The sequence below is a fragment of the Musa acuminata genome, chromosome BXJ1-9 (genome assembly GCF_036884655.1).
Source record: "Musa acuminata AAA Group cultivar baxijiao chromosome BXJ1-9, Cavendish_Baxijiao_AAA, whole genome shotgun sequence".
Taxonomy (NCBI): domain Eukaryota; kingdom Viridiplantae; phylum Streptophyta; class Magnoliopsida; order Zingiberales; family Musaceae; genus Musa; species Musa acuminata.
The window spans coordinates 38836819-38857200 of NC_088335.1; the positions used below are offsets into that span (position 1 = coordinate 38836819).

Consider the following 20382-nt stretch of genomic DNA (forward strand, 5'->3'; position numbering starts at 1 on the left):
AGCATTTGGGTAGGATGGGAGGGCTCGAGTAGGAAAAGGCTACCCGTGGATGGAGTCGAGAACTCATCACGGCTTCATTATTTATTTATTTATTTAAAAAAAACTAAATACTTTAGGTTCTAATTTACACATGCTAACTATAAACTAAGCATGGGTTACCTAGTGTCTGAGTCACTCAATGATATAACACCGAGGGCCAAGAGGTGGTCTCGATGGGCCCACTTATTATTTCAAATTAATTGTTAGGTTAGAGTGTACAATCAAAACAAGTGACAAAATCATTATCGATGCAGTAATTTATGTTACATATCGGGACAAAAAAATAATTGACCATCGAAAACATATTGATAGGGTATCGATGAGTCTAAATATTCTCTTCAACTAAATATAGGTACGAGAGCGAATATGATATCAATGAGTATTAGAATCATTGTCTTTGTTGTTGGCCACATCGAAAGTAGCATTTACATGACGAGTGCTTCGATGAGAACTCCCTTGCATATTTTATATAATAATTAGGATTTATTTCATACTTTTTAAAAATAATAAATTCCATAATTATAATTAGATAATTTATCAAAAAAATTCTAAAAATAAGATTCCATCCCTCCTTATTTGATTTTTATCAAAGGGCGCTCCCTTTTTTCATATTATAACCAAAATATACCTTATAAAATTAAAAAAAATAATTGATGTCCATCGACCCTGGTTGACTCTGGGTTGGTTATTTGGGTTGAATTGTTTTGTTTGATATGAACCGAAACAGACATTCACCAAACGTCTAAATATTTGATTTATTTCTTTTAAATCCTAAATTACCCTTATTTTTTCTTCAAATTATCTTGCTACCCCCACTTCCTCCACCTCCATCGCCTCCTCCCACTTCGTCGCTTCCTCCTAATCCCCATTAGCTCCTTCCTCCCACCCGTCCGCCCACTCCACGTCCATCGCCTCCTCTCACTCCACTTCCACCACTACCTCCTCCTTCTCTCCCTTGACTTTCTCCTCATCCATCTCTCTCACCCTCTCCAACTCCTCTTTCACGACTCCGTTCCTCCCTTCCTCCTCTTTTCCCTTCTACTACTCCTCCACTATTCCCCCTCTCCCTCCCTTCTTCTCATGGTTTATCTAGTTTAGTTGTTGCACTCTAAGTCATACTCATTCAAAGAATATATTAAAAATATATTAATTTTATAAAAAATATCATAATTTTATAATAAAACTAAAACTCAAGTTATCCTAAAAAATACATTAATTTTTATATAAAAAATCCTAAATTATCTGAAAAATCATTACACTCGAGGTACACTTATTTACATACCATATTAAAAAATATATTAATTTTATATAAAATTATTCTTAATCCATCATAATAGAAAAAAGTTATGTTAAATATTTTATAATAATATGCTAGTGGTTCTAGAGAAATTTGGATTAGTTTATTATAAATTAACTCAAGTTATGCTTGATTATATATTCAACTAAAAAATATCCTATTTTGAAACTTAATGACCATAAACTCATAAGAAATTAAAAAATAATATTATATATTTTAGAATCAAGTGTTAGTAGTTCTGGAGAAGTTTAGATTAGTTTGATAAAAATCAACTTAAATTACACTTCAGTTACTCTAGATCATAGATTTAATAAAAAAAATTAATTATAAATATTAATTATCCTAGTTATACTATTTGATAAAAATCTAAAGAGTTACACTCAATCATAGATTCAATGCAAAAATACGCTATTTTATAAATTAATCACCCTAAATTTATATAAAATAAAAATAATAATAAATATATTAGTATCTCACTCTAGTAGTTTCGAAAAAGTTTCGATACATTTGGTAAAAATTCAAAGAGTTACACTCGATTACAGATTCAATATAAAAATATTATATTTTAAAAATTAATCATTCTAAATTCATATAAAAATAGAAAAAATAATAATAAAAATATTAGCATCTCATCCTAGTAGCTTAGGAGAATATTTGATAGGTTCGGTGAAAATTTAAAGAGTTATACTCGATAATAAATTCAACTTAAAAATATCATTTAAAAATTAATTAATCTAAATTTATAAGAAAAATAAGAAAAAGATACTAAACATATTATCATCTCATCATAGTTTTGGAGAAATTTGGATAGATTTGATGAAAATTCAATGGATTGTATTCGATCACCAATTCAACCCAAAAGCATCCTCTTTAAAAATTTATTCATCCTAAATCATAAAAATTAAAAAGCATAATATTAAATATCTTATAATGATATACTAATGGTTCTATAGAATTATGAATTGGTTTGAAAAAAATATCTTGATTATATTCGATTGCACTCATTCGTAGATTCAACAAAGTCCAACCCAATCCTTTATGACCAAACTCAACCCGATTTAAAGTAATCTGATCTGAATCATCTAAATGGGACCGAACCATCCTTTAGATATGTGGCTTGAAATAACCTGATTCAATGACATTATTGAGATCTAAAAAAAAAAAAAAGAATATCCCTTGAAACCAAATATGGGCGACATATGATAAATTTATATTTTTAATTTTTTTGGTAAATTACCTATTAAATTTAATCTTATTTAAATTAATAAACTTTTTAATTATATAGCATAATTAAAAATAATAAATAATTAAAATTTCCTAATTTAATTTTGTTGGCTACTTAAGCTACTTCATAAAGACAAAAATATTCTTACTTTCATTAAGGGGAGCCCTCCTTCCTCTCCATAAATAAGAAAATATTGTTACTTTCCTCGATGGAAGCCCACCCTCCCTCCTCCTCCTCTCCTATATAATGCTGGTCAAGCCACTCGAGGAGCCTAGCAACAACAACAAAGTGGATAAAAGAGAGACCTTTGCCTTCGACGAGAGATAGGTAGTCTCTCTTTTTTTTTTAGTTGAAAATTTTGGTTTACATTTGGCTGTTTTAGTTTTCTTGAAAATTTAGATATTAAAATAATATCATATTTTCAAAATCATGATGTCATTTTATTAATTTAAACCTTAAATTATGATTAGTAATCAGTAAGTAATGAATTTCATGAGGTTTATGAGTTAATCATAAATCTGAAGTAAATTATTTTGAAGCATTTCAATTATTAATTGAGTTTCGTTATAAATCAGATTATTCCTTAAGATTGGTTTAATTATCTTGAAGCATGCTACTAATTGATCGAATTTTATAAAGTGCATGTTTCCTTTTGTTAAATTAGATTATTTATTATTGTTAATTTAATTATTTTATGTCACATATGAAGAAATTTCGAGTCTTATATTGAATTAGATTATGTATGTCAATTGAATAAAGGGGTCTATTGTATGTAGCTCAAGTTTGACTTTGAATCAGGCTGTGATCGGTCAGATGGGGTCAACCCAGCTCGTGTCAAAATTATACTCTATACATAGCATGATTCGGAGCAGTAATCTTAGTGACACAACATCCGATGGACAGAAATGAAGTCAATTAGTTTTAACTAGAATTTTAAGTCAATTAAGGTTATGGAATTTGAGAATGATTACCGGTTTTTAAGTTTAACTGAGATTTGACGTCGAAGTGAATGATAATAACATGATTATTTATACCATGAGATGTACGATGAGCACTCCGTGTTGGAAGTCTCATCGTGAAAGGAGCTATATGGTTCATGTTATCAACGGACCGGATCAAGTCTCGCGTGTTGTATGTTAAGCATGATCTATTATATAATATTTTATATAGTTTTATTGAATACACATGAGATATACGATGATGATGATTATGTTTCTTTTATAAGGGCAAATAGATTTCAGTATTTGAATGATTTCTTCATTTATTATTGAAGAAACATGTTCAAAATATCACTTCATCGAGTATGATATAAATTTCCTCTATCATCCATGAATATAGAACTCATTCCATAGAATAATATTTATTAATTTTCTATTAAAATGCATGCACTATCAGATACTACTTGATGTATGTATGCCTATATTAATTGTTATTGCATGATTTTGTTTGTAGAATAATGATTGTTATTGTTCATTATAATTCGTAAGGTTATATTTGACGAAGAATTGATTTGTTCTCATTTCATAAGAAAATATTAGTATATAATATATAAAGAGATGTGTTCTCCTCCAGCGGTGGTGGATTCATGGAGGAATTCGTCATCATCTCCGGTAACCTTGGAGTGCAAATCATGTTTGGCGTCTACACGGTGCTCTTGAACGGCGTCTTCGCCGCCGGCGTCAACCCGCTGTTCCTCACCATCTTGGGAAACTTGGTCACCGGTGTCATCCTCCTCCCCTTCGCCGTAGTTTGCGACAAGTATGTATGTCTGCAATATTTCATTTCTTTTTCTTTTTCTTTTATAAATTTTTTTTTTCAAAAATAAATAAAAAAATTACATTTCTTTTCCTTTTCCATAATAATATTTTTTTTTCAAAAATAAAAAATATCTATTTAACCGGAAGCATGAAAGTTATAAAAGTCACCCTCTCCTCATCAAAATATACTTCTCACCATTGATCCTACCAAAATTTGCGACCCAATGGGCGATACAGTAACATAAACAGCCATCGTATGTTGTTAATTACAATCCCAATTCTCCGATGAGGAGTACAATTCCTATCGCTAATCTCCGTTTGGAGTCAAATTCCACTTGGATGAATCAAGATCGATATTCCTTTTTTATAAGAACATTAATTTATTATAATATCATAAGGATCGATATTATTAGTTAAATTAAAAGAGTATCTAATTGTAATAAAAAAAATATATTGTCATATCATTTTTTTTTTCACTTTATCTTCTTTCATCCAAATGAAACCTAATTAGTTGATGCATATTATGCAGGACGAAATGGCCGGCCAAATTGAGTGCCGCTCTGCTATCTCATTTTTTTCTGATTGCCTTAGGAGGGTAAGTTTTCTTTGCCAAGATTTATCTATAATCTCCATTTTACTTGGCATCACTTGTTAAACGCGGAAATATAGAGGATTCGAGTTAGCATTATTATATCTATTGGCCTACATAAATTATAATATGATCAGCAGTGAATTGAAGTGTTCTTGATATAGAAATCACTAACTTTTCTTTTATCAATCAGCTTCTAATATATTAATCTAACAAAGAATTGTTTAGCTTCTTTTATAGATAAAATTGAAATTATGGATTGTCCTTTCTTGTTTTCCTCATTATAAAATTGTATGGTTCTTCCTTCTCATTTGTTCTGTATTGGACTCTGTTGGAAGTACTTGTATTCTACGGTGGGTAGAATGAGCAAAAAAACAGACCTTTTGATTTGTAGCGATTCTTCTGCAACTCATCAGGGCAACCTTATGTCAAGCTCTTAACTTGGTGGGCATCAAGAAAGCTTCTCCGGATGTTGCCTCTGCAATGCCTAACCTGACTCCTGGCCTTATCTTCATCATTGCAGCATGCCTCAGGTTCTTACTGTTCTTTGACGTAGATTTACAATAAGAATTAGACTTAACAATAAGATTAGGGATTAAGAGATATTTTTTATGGACTAAGAGATATTAAAAATATCCATAATCTCAATAATTGATGTATTAATATCAGGAGATCTTATCTTTTTATAGACAAGAGTATATGATCTAAAATAATAATTAGAAGAGTCCCTCTTATCAATCTGATCTCGTAAGATATCTTACTATAATTAAATTTTCTTTCTATTAATCGATAATTATTATTAGAATCCAATCATATCTATAATATATTTTACCTAATTAGATAGAATCATACAATCTAATATTCTCCCACTTAACCTATTAATTGATAAGATATAATTTTTTTTAAATCAAAATAAATAAATAAAAATTTATTTAAAAATAATTTTATCTAATTAGATTTTAAAAAAATTAAAAATTATTTTATATATGATCATGAATTTTAAGACAAGCCAATAAGCCCAATAAACACAATAAGCATAATAATACTACATTAAATCTAATTACTAATGCAAGTAATAGCGATTGTATGTCATCAATATCATACTTCATTTCTTGTATTTTATCTTTTCTAATATAATTCATAATGACCTTTATAATTAATCATTAAATTAATCTTATTATTATATTTAACTATAATATGCATAAACATAAATATAAATAGGATAATAAAAATAAAATAACTTTAAATAATAACAAGATATTTAAATAAAAATATCTTTTATAGCTTACTCATCAGCCTCATTCTAAGAACATATTCTTTAAATATTTTAGACTTTAAAGTTTTAATAAATTGATCAATAATTATTAAGGTGGTGCTCAGGTTCTTAATTAATACTTATTATTTTTAAATTCTTTCTCTAATTACTAAGTGCTTTATCTCGATATACTTGGAACTCCCAAAGTACTTATAATTTTTAAAAATGAAAACTATTGTGGTATTATCATAAAATATCTTCAACGGTCTAGCAATTGAGTCAACCACACTAAGTCCTAAAATAAAATTTCGTAATCATAAAGTGTGATTTATGGTCTTAAAATATGTCACAGATTTTGACTTCCACTGTTGATTATGTAATAAGCAATTGTTTTATACTTTTTCAAGAAATTACTCATCTAGCTATATATGAATATAAATCATAAAGTAAACTTTCTATTGTCGAGACAATTTACAAAATCAACATTTGAATATCCTATCGCTTCAAGCAAATATGATCTTTTATATGTGAGTATCTAATGTTTCATCCCCGATTGATATCTCATTACTTTCTTTATAGCTTTCTAATATTTTATTCCTATGTTGCTTTAGTATCTATCTAATATTCCAACTACAAAATTGATATTTGATCTTATACAAGTTTGAGTATATAATAGACTTTCAATTGTGCATATATAAGGAATATCTTTTATTTGATTCTATTCTATGTCATTTTTAGGGCATTAGTTTTGACTAATCTTTCATCTCTTGTAATATGTATATTATTAGTTGAATAAAGTTATATACTAAATCTCTCGAAAACTCAATCAATATCTTAATACCAATAACATAGGTTTCCTTATTCATACTAATCATCTTAAAATTTTTAATAAAAAATATCTTTGTTTCATACAAGAAACTAATATCACTATTGGCAAGCAAAATATTATCCACATATAAGACCAATATAATAAACTTGTTCCTACTAACCTTTAGATATATATACTAATCAATAGTATTTTTTTAAGTCCAAAAGAAGTAATAGTATCATTAAATTTTATATATCATTGCCTAAAAACTTATTTAAGGTCATAAATAGATTTCTTAACTTTGTAAGCCCACCTTTCATTTTCCTTTTTTTATGAATCTTTCAAGTTGTTTCATATAGATTTTTCATCTAGATTCTCATTCAAAAATATTAATTTTACATCCATATGATATAACTTAAAATCATAATGAACTACTAATGTCATGACGATCCTCAACAAGTCCTTTTTAGAAACGGAAGAAAATATCTCGTTATAGTTGATGCATTCTTTCTAAGAAAAAGTTTTGGTCACAAATCTAGTTTTATATCATTTGATATTACCCCTTTAGTTACATTTTATTTTACAGACTCATTTACAATTGAATCTTTTACAATTATTAGGTCATTTAATGAGTTCTCAAATATCATTATAGTTCATCAATTTTAATGTTTCCTTCGTTGCATCATACCACTTTTCATAATTATTTCTTTTCATGACTTGTAAATATGACAAGGGGTTCATTTTCATTTATATGTTATAATCTAATTTTCTTAGATATACCACACAATCATAAAAATTGATAGGTCATTTTTTCCTTTGACATCTTCTCAAAACTTTCGGTTGTAGTTCTATAAGATCATTAACGGTGATATTAACATTATGTGAAAGTTCATCAATATTATTTTATTATTCACCTTCACCAATTCTTTTATTAATTTTAGGAATAGCAATCTCTCAAATAGGAAACAATAAAATAGTATTAACATGTATTAACGAATCGCTTATAAGTAGGTGATGGGATAGACTAAATAGAAAAAAAGATAGACAATACACATAGATTGTTCAAGTATCATAAATCAAAATTGAATAATACATTTTCTAAAGTGAAGGATGCTAATAAATATTTTTAAGCATAAACCATAATTATACTACAATTATGTAAAAAATTTTAATGCCAAAAACTGAAATCAAATAACGATAGATTATATTTACGATATATATCTTTCGATATCATCCAAAAAAACCTTTATATGATATGTAGGCACATCGTCATTGAATCCAAAAGTTACAATGATATCGATTTGTAAAGAGAATTAGACTCGTCTTCTTTTCTCTTCCTATCCTTCATAGAACTGCTATGAGTGATAGCTTACAAGGGAGATTGAGAATATATATAATCTCAAATACTAATGGATCATCTCTTGAAGTCATGTCTTTTTATATATAACAGCATATGATTTAGGATGATAATTAAGAGAGTCTCTCCTAATCTCCTCAGGAATTTTACTATAATTGAACTTTTATTTTATTAACCAATAATCGCTATCAAATTTTAATCAGATTTATAATATATTTTATTTAATTAGATAAAACCACGTAATCTAACATCCACATCAAGCAAGCATCAGTGCATGACTCTAAGATAGTTGGACTGCACAATGTAGAATGCATTCCTTGACAAGAAGTTGAATCAAACCTGTCAAATGTTTTATGATATTTGAGACTTAATTTACACTCTAACAGCATGAGAAGAAAAGCTGGAGGTGACAGGCAATGCATGCATTTGCAGGTTTGAGAAGTTCGATGCAAGTTGCTGGTACAGTAGAGCCAAGGTCATGGGAACCTTGGTGTGCTTGACTGGGACCATGGCAATGTGCTTCTTGCAGAGCCCATCTGAGTCACCAAGTTCAACCATTAATCTGTCAGCTGCCTTGGCCAAGCCCTTGACATTGGATAACGCCATCTACAATGACTGGATAGTAGGCTGCTTGTGTCTTTTAGCAGGGGCGATCAGCCAGTCTTGCACCACTGTTTTGCAGGTACTTGTTCAGTAACATCTTAATCTTCAACATTCAGTAATGTTTTTAGCTGCTTAGGTTTCTTGTTCAATCTTTTCCAAACAAGTAAATTGCCCGGTTCGATCTATCTAATGAACAACAATTGATGGGATGGTCACTGTTCATATCAACCTATATGACAAGGAAAACTAAATGGAATCAATTCTGCCAATATGTTGAACAGGCAATGAGTTCATGTTTGATTGAGGCATAACAAAAGTGTATTGTTGTTGCAGGCTGCAACAACGCTTGAATTCCCAGCACCAACATCTTTGGTTGTGATAACTTCTTTGATGGGCTCCCTTCTCACTGCACTGCTGCAATTCCTGACTGAAGGAAAGATCAATGCTGGTTCTTCTACCCTAAGCATCACAAGCATTGCTGGAGTTGTCAGTCTGGTGCTGTGCCATTCTCTACACTATATCCTAACTCATCTCTGCAGCAGCTTGATCAGTTCTTATTTCTTGTGACATGCAGATTGGAGTAGTGGCGGCCATAGGCATTACATTTCAGACATGGTGTATCATCAAGAAGGGTCCAGTCCTTGTTGCCATCTTCAGCCCCATCCAAACGGTCACCACTGTTGTTCTTTCAGCCATTCTCTTAAGACAGATCATTACCCTTGGAAGGTACTGACTGATTAATGTTCGATATCGGTTCAGGTTTTGTGATTAGGAAAGAGCTTGAGATCTTATGAACCTTAATCTATGGCTCTCCTAAACATACACTGAAAACATAGCAATTTATTGATGCCTGATGGATGAAAACATAGTTCCTGCAAAACACTGCATGGGTGATTCAATTTAGATCTGATATTTACTTCCAATTGCTAACGTCCTGCATTCATCAACACTATGAACAGTGAAAACTAATCGAAGAACCTGTCCTTGCGCAGTCTAGCAGGAATGGTCCTCATGTTTGCAGGACTCTACATTGTCTTGTGGGCAAAGAAGAATGAACATTGTAGTCTGTTCGATGCCGATGGCGACGAAAACCTGCCGTTGCTGCTGTCTTAGATGTGCTCTGTGAAGCCAATTCTGCAGCAAGTAGATCTAGTAAAAGATGTATACAAGGTGTATGTGTGCAGAGTCTGAGACCTCTGTGATCTTAATCTTTGTCCCAAAACAAAGAGACTGAATCCTTATACTTTTTGCTCATCTCTTGTACTGAACAAACAAATGATGGATGAAAAAGTAAAACCCAGAACATGTGGATTCCTCTGTGGAGGTATTAATAATTTCACTACTATAACCAAATAAATAGATGTCATTAATCATGCTATGAACACAGTTGAAATTGTGGTAATAAAATGCGGCTGAAAAATCTTTTCAAAGTTGAAACAATCACGATCCACGTCTAGTTGGCAACCATGTATTATTTTTCTATGCAGTCAACTAAATAGAGTACAAGTTTCCCTCAAAACAAGATAAAGGTAAACAGCAATCAAGGAAATTACTTCTTTCCTTTTGACCAGATAAAATCTATGCTACAATGATTCAGCACTTGTTGTTAGAGCTAGTCCCAGGATATTTACCAAAGGGTAATTTTGGTAACACAACAAAGACAATAAAGCAGAAAGATAAAAGCGACAAGAACAAATAAAACACCAGAACACCAGATATACGTGGTTCGGTCAATTGACTTTGACCTACATCCACGGAAAAAAGAGGAGCAAATTACTATTATAAAAGAGGGACACTTACAAATGCCTTAGGAAATGTTCCTAGGCCATAAAACACCTTCAGCTTCCTAAACAAGAAGACTTCAAACCATAAGCAAGTTTTCTTGTGATGCCTGCTGTATTTCTTGTGGTGTGTGTGGTACTTCTCGTGGTGTGTCTAACATCAAAGCTCAGGCCCTTATTTATAGTTCCAAGACGAGACAACAAGTCTGATTTTCCCGATGTGGGACTATGGTACTTGCCAAACTAACAAATCTCCACCTTGGCATGTCCCAACAAAACTTGCTCCACCTTCTTCACAAAAGCCCCAACGGGCAATCACCAACAATGAACACCAACCAATTCCAAGCACTGCTTGAACTTGTAAACCGGAACATGCTTCGTAAGCATATCAACTGGATTGTCCTTCGTATAAATTTTCTGAACAAGGACCTTTCCCTCAGCAATCAACCACTTAGCGGAATTATCACAAGAAACTGCATCTGAGTAGGAAGTAGGCTCACCAACTTCACTTGTCTCTTCTGCAACAAACAAAGCATATGCAACCAAATTTGCATATCTTTGTGGTGGTCGAATATCTCTCCGTGGTCTATCCTTGGCTATGGAATATTGCTCTTCCTCTGGATCATCTGCGTCAGTAGACTCGGGACCACCTACTGGCATTCTTTGAGTAGAAGAGTTCGACTTAAAAGAATCTGAACTACCAATCTCAAGCTCCACCTGCTTCTGCGCACTATCATTTGTACAACTAGTAGATTCCTCTTTAGAAGATAGCATAGATAATTCATCAAAAGTAACATCTCTACTGATTATAAATTTTGGGGATTTGGGATCAGGACACCATAATCTGTATCCTTTCACCCCAGAAGCATACCCAAGGAAAATACACTTTTTAGCCCGAGGCTCTAATTTTCCTTCATTTACATGCATGTATGCTGGGCACCCAAAAATTTTAAAATCAGAATAATCAGCAGAAGTACTTGACCAAACTTCCTCTGGAGTTTTAAAGTTAAGTGCTGCAGAAGGAGCGCGGTTGACAACGTAACAGGCCATATTAATCGCCTCTGCCCAAAAGTCTTTTGTCAACCCTGCATTTGAGATCATACACCTCGCTCTCTCCAAGAGTGTTCTATTCATACGTTCAGCCACACCATTTTGCTGAGGTGTCATCCTAACAGTGCGATGCCGAACGATTCCTTCATTTTTGCAGAATTCTTCAAAGTCACCTTCACAAAATTCCATGTCATTATCTGTTCGAAGCCGCTTAATCTATTTACATGTTTGCTTCTCAATCAAAGCCTTCCATTGTTTAAAGGTTAGAAAAACATCATTTTTATGCTTTAGAAAATAAACCCAAACTTTCCTGGAATAATCATCAATGAAAGTCAACATATACCTGGCACCACCCTTAGACTGAACTTGAGCTGGACCCCAAAGGTCTAAATGAATATAGTCAAGAGTACCTTTCGTTTTGTGAACTGCCGGAGAATTGAAGCTGACTCTTTTTTGCTTTCCAAAAATGCAGTGTTCACAAAAGTCAAGTGGCCCAGTACTCTGTCCGCAAAGTAGACCCCTTTTGCTCAATATGCTCAAACCTTTCTCGCTCATATGACCCAAACGCATATGCCATAATTTGGTGATGTCAGAATCAGACAATGATGATGACGAAACTGCAACTGAACCTGTGACAGTAGTTCCCTGCAGAATATACAAGCTACCAGACCTACAAGCTTTCATAACAATAAGGGCACTTCTAGAAACTTTCATAACTCCACCTTCAACTGTGTATTTATACCCAAGGGCCTCTAGGGTGCCTAAAGAGATGAGATTCTTTTTCAAATCAGGAACATGTCTAACATTAGTGAGCGTCCTCACAATACCATCATGCATTTTAATTCGAATTGTGCCTCTACCAACAACATCACATGTGGCATTATTGCCCATCAAAACAATTCCACCATTACAAGATTCATATGTGGAAAACAAATCTCTATTGGGACACATGTGAACAACCTGAATCTAAAATCCATTCATTTTTAGACTTTGTCCTGTTATCAATAGCAAAGAAAATATTTCCAAAATTCTCATCAGATGCTACACTAGCTTCAGCGGATGCCAAACTAACACTTGTAACATTAGAATACCTTCTTATCGCATCACCTATGTTTGTACCAAATGTCACTTAAATATTCTCAAAGGCTGCTTAGCAATAAATACACCCTGAGAAGGACAACAGAAGAGACCACTGCATGCTGATCACTGCGATGATTGATTGCTCCAAGAAAAACTCTCATCCTTGTGGTTAACTATATACACAGTGGAAGCTCCAGCACAATATCTGCTAGTTCATACAACAAAAACTTGCAAGTTGGAGTCATCAAGGCCCTGAAATCCTGTGTCTTCTCCAAGTAAAAGAGTTTCTTTAGTTTGAGCAGCAAAGCTTACAGTCTGAGTCTGTAGTTATCCACCTTCCAGTCCTCTTGTACTCATCAAATTCTGCACTCTGTAAAGTGGTTGAATCTCCTTTAAGATCATTGTCCACCAAGTTATCATAGCCTGCATCCTTCAACATTAACAACCACGTTATATAGATTGATACTTGTTAGGAGAATGAGGAGAAGTAAGTTTAGATTGATTGTAAGCAGTGGAATTTGATCTACGTTCTTCTTTCCAGCAGCAGCAGAAGGCCTTCGAAGAAGCTCCTTCACACGTGCCGCTGTCATTTTTCTTCTACCAGCATTGCTGCTCGCTCCACCATTGAAGCCAGCAGTCAATGCAGCACCGCAGATTGGAAGAACTTTGCTGCATCCATCCATCAGAACACTACCCAGATGTTCCCGTAAGCTGTGGCTCCTGAGATGCTCCAGCTGCAGTGTGACACAAAGAACTCATCTCGCTGTCCTCACATTCCAATTCTCCCTTGTCTAAACATTACATATTGTGGAAGAATTTTAGCACTAATCCAACTACAGAAAAGTCAAGAGGAGGAAATCAGTGGTTTTATGAGCCAAAGATGCATCACAAAAAGAAAGCCAAACCAAAATGAAACAGAAGGTAGCAACCCCACCCCTTGCTCTTTCATGAATCATAATCCAATGCTCAGCCAGAAAGAAAGAAAAAAGTCAATGCTGCTGTGTGGTAAGTAAGGTTTGCCAAAAGATGATTTCATGGTTGAGTCAAAACTGCCCAAAAATGCAAAGCAACACAAAGAATTTTGGGCAAATGTTTCTGTTAAAAAGCCTAAGCAATTTGATCAAACCTCCTCAAAGCACTCTTTTATGTTTCTGTTAAACATACAAAGATAAAGATTGCTTTGGCTTTTTAACATAAACATTTGCTCCAAATTCTGTGATACAGGAGAGGATGCTTTGAGGGCCTCAAACCTCCTCAAAGCACTCTCTTACAGGGGTTCTTCAAGCTTCCTGTGTCATTTTTCCAGTATCAGATCAAATATAAACATATAAAGATGAAATCAGCAATGTCTCATCTATGCAACTACTACAGCTGGTATTTTTACTCTGTTAAATATCACCTGAAAAGAGTTAATTTTAGATTGATTAGTTGTGAAAAATGGTTTCGAAACAATCAATTCAGGATCTTAGACTTCAAATGGCAGATTCAATGTAAATCATTATGATGCATGTGATTGGGTGGTTTCCATAACATGTAAAAATAAAAGAAAAAGAAGAAACAACATATTGAACAAGAACAACAAAATATTGAGCCTTTGATTTAGGGTTCCTCCACCACTTAGCACTATCGATATATATTTTAAAGAAAATCTTTAAGCCACTGTAGAGTGAGTTGGGAATCCCTTTCTCCTTACCTTTATTGTTCAGATTTTTATTATTTTATTAAATAAAATAAAGTATGCTTCTTTCTTTTAAATTTAAAAATTAGACCAATATATCTAACATAATGTTTGGTAATGATATCATTATTTGTTTTAGGCTAATAGGAAGTCAAACTATTTTTAAAAAAATCAAACTAATAGGGCTCTCACAAATTAAAAGATTAATGCTAATGAATATCAAATTTACATTCCCAAGAACATTCAAAATGACAAAAGAAGTGAAACATGCTCTTTTCGGGAAGAAAAAATTCTTTTCAAGTATTTTACCACTTTGATTAGCCATTGTAGAATTAGTGTCTTTACTTTTGATGATATATCTTCAAACTTTATAAAGAAAGCTAGGCAATTAGAATAAGATTAATTTGTCAACAGACAGATAGAATCACTCTTACTAATTCTATCCTTAATGCTTCTTTAGCTTATGCCTTTAACGTGTCTTAGCTCTCTGGTAGGGTAATGAATGGTTTGGAAAAAACTATAAGAGACTTTCTTTTGAAACAAATGATAGATCCAAGGGTTTATACTTAATTGCTTGGGAGACTATTACTAAATCCAAACATAAGAGTAGTTTGAGTATATGCAATATCCACACTATAAATATTGCTCTCTAAGTTAGAAGGATCGCTATGTGTCTAAATCAGGAGGATAACTTATGGGTCAAAATTGTCACTACCAAATATGGGTAGGTTTCCATTGGAAGGGTAACACCACTAGAGTTGAAGGCTTCTCACTAAGGCTTTGCATCATTTGTAGTTTGATTTGTTGCATGTTATTGGGGATGATAGATGGACTGATTTTTTATATGATAATTAGTCTTTTGAATTATATTTTTCATTGAAACTAGTATTTTTTTAATGTCAACCTAGATTTTAAAAAATAATATTTTTAACTTATTTTGTGATGGGCAATGGAATTTATATTATCTTTTGGAGGTATTTGTGGCCCAGTTGGGGATAGATTGATTGTAAGGATTGATATTTTCCCGGTCCAAATGATGCACAATATGTTTAGATAGATGACTCCAAAGGGGTAGATATTATGTCCAAAATAGGGCTTGGCTATGTGTACCCATATATGCTGCCTTCACCTCAAAATCGATGGGAGCTTTGATTCAATCGCTCATCGAATCTAGCCAAATCTAATCTCTATCTTCACCTGACATAGAGGTGACATGGTGCTCGCTTGGGCATCCATGTGCGGATTGTGTGTATATCGAGGATTCAAAAGATCGGAATGATTATGGCACCTTAGCCTCACCCAATGGCATGCTACCACAACCTGTCAACTAAAGCAATAGGCTACGAAGCGATTAAACAAAGGGTCACCCCCGAAAATATAAATAACCACCGATGTCATTTGCCCATTTCACATCTTTTACTACTCTCAGAGCCTTTAGACTTCAAACATTCAGGCCCTCAAAACTTTGAACATATTTAGTCATCCAGCCCCTCATAATTTAGGTATGAATGTCATCTTTCTCCGAGTCAAGCCCTACTTTTGAACGTGAGTTGGGTGACTCTCTAGTCCTGTCATCGCCTTCGGTGTTGATATTTAATACTTCCTCATCTAATGAAGGGGTCAAAGTTGCTCGAACGAGGGAGGCTACCTCCTTAGAGGTGACTCTCTCAGACAGTTTACGTTAGATTCTATAACTTCAACTCTTGGATCTCTACTATCGACCTTAAATACATAAGGGAGACTTTTAATATTCCTATCGAGTTCAAGCTAATCACTCCTAGGCCTAGTGATTGACCTTATGTGTTTCATCATTTATTCCGCACTTATCTTAACACCTTGGAGGTGGGACTTAGATTCCCCCTCCATCCTTTTTTTTTACTGAAATCCTTAATTTTTAAAAATTTTCTCTAGCCTAGGTAGTATCAAACTCCTAGCATTATTTAGCCTCTTTTGTTAGGGAGTATTAAAGGCTTAGAATTTCCCTATTGCCAACCTTGCTACTGGTTTGCTTCAATGTGAGCTTCAAGGATTCATTTTACTATTTTTTTTTTCCTAACATGGTTATAGAGTCCTAAGGGTATCTTCTTTTAACAATGTTATAAGAAGTGTTTGTTCTTTATTTCTTTATACAGGGGGTGGCTCGTCAACCTGACGTGGTCCACCAAGAAGTTTCAAAACCCGATCCCAAGGCTGAGAAGGTCAGAGCAAGAGCAACATCGTCGACTATCCGTGCCCCTATTGGAGACCACAGCTATCTTGCAAATGATTGATAAGTAGCTCATGAAGGTTGGAATCACCCTTGGGGGTGAGTATCTAAATTTGTCCCTCTCATTCTTCTTGTTAAGTTTGTTCTGATGTGTATCTCTTGTGAAAAATAAATCTTCACGCAAACATCTTCTAGGCTACCGAGGCTTCCGAAGCCCCTCAATACTAAGGGAGAAAATAGATGGTCAACATGCATCTATCGACCCAACAGACCGACACTACTGCTCGAAGCCAGAAAAGAGATGAGCCATCGCTTGAAATGTGTAAGGAGGCCTGTGTTATCACCAATAGTCAGGACTAAATGGTTATATCCAAGGTGTGGCTCAACAAATGCCTAATTGCTACAACTCCACCATCTTTGTCTTCCCCATCGAGTTAACATTGTGGGTGAGCTGAGGTCCCCTTGTCCTTCCAAGTGGTTGAGAGCTCTTGCGAGAGTTGGAGTCAAGATATACAACATCGTCCAACTGCAACGTCAAGTGATCAACAACTCTCACCCATTAGGTTCCCACCCATTTCTCGTGGTCGAGCATGTTAAGCCTGATCAATATGTTCAACTTGTGTCCCATTGAATCATCATCTAATATGTGGCAACTAGGTTAACATAAATGAGATAAAACCTATCCATCTAGTATTAGTTACATGAACATATTATGGGTTGTCTCTCTTCATTACCTATGTGGACCTAAGTCTAAAAGAGTGGTTATAAGCTATCCATTCAAAGAATATTTTATAAAAATATTTCTTTCTTTTTACTTAGATAAATAGTTATTTTTTGACATAATAATTGAAGTTAGATATTTTTTATTATTTTTTATCTATTATCTTGGGACTAACTTGGGCATGGAGAGTTGAGTCAAGAAATCTATATTTGACCTCAATCTTTGTATAACAAGACATACAAACGTATCTACTTTAGATCTCGGGAAAGTTTTAAATACAGTAGTATCTTTTCTTTACTATACATGTAGATCCAAAACACGTTGGGTTGATTAGGACATTATCCTTTTTTTTCCCAGTACCTAGATGACAAAATATTCTTTCTCATCAAAAATTTGAAAATACTTAAAATATTTAAATATTAACTAAACCTTATTTTTGATGGTTTGTTTCCTTTACCTCATAAAAAAAAAATCATTTCTGTATTAAAATTTATTGGTTTGTAACGACATTAGCATTGAATATCCAAAAAAAAAAAAAATCTCATTTCTACTTATGAGTATTTTCATCTTTTTTTATGTCTTCCGGTAAAGATAATACTTTCGGAAATCTTTGCCTATTAGAATATTTTGTGCTCTAATGATATTTGTGATTTACATTGTTAAAATTAATATAAACTATATCATTTATATATGATCAGACTCTATCACTTATCGCACACGTATTAAAGACATTATTTTCATGAATTAACAATTAAAAGTTAAGATTCAAAGCCGTGTGGCGTTTGAGCACTAAAAGAAACCTTCCTCTTTATTAGCTGTGCGACGCCGAGACGCGTTATGCCCATTTTAAACACCGACCACCTCGTGCCCTCCACCGACGGTATTACGTTCATATTTGTTATGGACTGTATAACTAACTCAAAATAGAAATTAACAACTCCCTCCACAACAATCTCTCCTTCACATTAATAATATCTTACTTGAGACCGAGTCCACGTTATTAATTAGTTTCTACAACCGCATCTCATAAACTTCGATGCGAGTAATCTCATCCGTTCCGTTCATCCACCTTCCGCTCCAAAATTATTTTCTTGATAAACCGCGGCTTCCTCGATCTCGTACCTGCCTTGCGTGCGCGGGCCCCGCCGGTTCTTTGTCCGCAATCATAGGAAGCGGTGGGCCACATCTGACGGTGGGAATCGGACGGCCGGGACCGCACCGCCGCGGATTGCCAACCGTCGATCTTCTATCGCCTTCGGCGGGAGCGACGCGGTGTCACGAGCCCACCGGGACCCGCCTTCGCTCCGCTGGACGACGTGCGTCGTGGTCGTACGCAACGGAGCCCATGGGCCCGTAAATTTACGAAAATACTTTCATACCTGTACACTCGATACGCGCTCTTTTACCTTTCTGGTGATTGGACAGAGCACGTACGATTGTCTCCGACCACGCAGGCAGGTCGAAGATGTGGGTTACACCTAAGGCAACGGTTCCCCTTTTCCTCTCAAGATCTTGACCGTTGACATTCCTTTCTTGCAGTAAGAAACAAAAAGGGGGAAGCGCGGCTGTGGTGGTCGTGGTTTGGCATGTCTGATCCATCATGTCACACACAATGTTACTTTTGATTAAAGCGGATGTGATTCTGAAATGATATTAAATTATAAAAATAAATGTTGAAAAAGGGAGAAAAATCAAGTCGATGCCTGTCACGTACATACGCTATGCCTGTCTTTAGCAATCCGTAGCCCTTCTTAAACTATGAAAAGGATCAAATTACGAGAATGCCACCCAACTGAATCTCGATTTGGGTCCGGTTGGCAGGTAAGTTGGTTTCCTGATCTCACGTCCGTTCCATCATACAACAGACGGATTAAAACAATTTATCGATTTACCATTCGGATTGATGTAGAATTCATTTTGCATGATTGACACCCGTAAATAATGCTTTGAAAGTGCCAAAAATAATAATATTCGTTTTTTTATTTGAGACATTCTGGGTTAGATGTATTGGTATTGTCAATTACATCGAATAATTTTGACAGATTGGGTTATCGAATTCGAATCATATTATTTATTATATTACGTACAAAATTGACACCCGTAAGTTATGCTTTTAATGAGTGATTTGATTGGAGGGTGGAAAGGCACTCATCTAAATGGCAGTAGGTCAATGACTTCCTCCTCGGGCTACCTTCTTCAATATTAATACGATATGGACATTTGAAGATAGCTAGCTACATGCGTCATAATACCATGGGAAGTGATTGGTTTCTCTTGGCAACCATGAAACCAGATATAATACAGAGTGATGTTAATGAATACGAGCAGTATAATTTGAGGAGTCAAAACAGGTTTCTATAGTCTAATTTGTAGGAGTCTTATATATATATATATATATATATATATATATATATATATATATATATATATATATATATATATATATATATATATATATATAATTTGACTCAATCTTTAATTTTAAGATCCCTTAATCTTTAATTTGACTCAAGAAACTATTAAATAGGAGGAAAGGTACTGTAATAAATATTAATTAAATACCAAGTAAAATATAGAAACATATATATAATTTGCTATAAAGATTTTGATTGGATGATCATTAATTTTTTAAAAAATGTTTTAAATACAGACTGAATTCGAACCTCCCTCATTCTTTATCAAGTGCAAATGTGGTCCGATTTCATCCAAAATTAAATATATATTAAATATATATATATATATATATTAAATAAAATAAAAAAATAAATATAATATTGGAATCCAGAATTCGATTTCATCCAAAATTCGATGATATCTTTATATGCATCATGATCTTATCCTAGAAGATTTCTCTGTTAATCTCAAACAACTTATTGACAGAGCTACATTCACATCCTCTTGGGTCTAATATACCGAATAATAATCAAAATAAAAAT

General features: G+C 33.6%; 1 protein-coding gene across 1 annotated transcript; it reads left to right on the forward strand.

Annotated features, from left to right (window-relative positions):
* The first annotated feature begins 4146 nt into the window (after positions 1–4146).
* On the forward strand, positions 4147–10043 carry LOC103973691 (WAT1-related protein At4g16620-like). Its single transcript, XM_065084525.1, has 7 exons — positions 4147–4319; positions 4848–4913; positions 5324–5440; positions 8760–9009; positions 9264–9425; positions 9505–9656; positions 9923–10043. Exons 1-7 carry the CDS (start codon positions 4147–4149, stop codon positions 10041–10043), a joined length of 1041 nt encoding a protein of 346 aa, XP_064940597.1.
* The last annotated feature ends 10339 nt before the right edge of the window (positions 10044–20382 follow it).

Bases quoted from the DNA above. Each gene is read 5' to 3' on its own strand.
- LOC103973691 (XM_065084525.1), top strand. From the start codon at position 4,147: ATGGAGGAATTCGTCATCATCTCCGGTAACCTTGGAGTGCAAATCATG. The intron at 9,010-9,263 runs GTACTTGTTCAG...TTGTTGTTGCAG, and splicing joins CTTGCACCACTGTTTTGCAG to GCTGCAACAACGCTTGAATT. The intron at 9,657-9,922 runs GTACTGACTGAT...GTCCTTGCGCAG, and splicing joins CAGATCATTACCCTTGGAAG to TCTAGCAGGAATGGTCCTCA.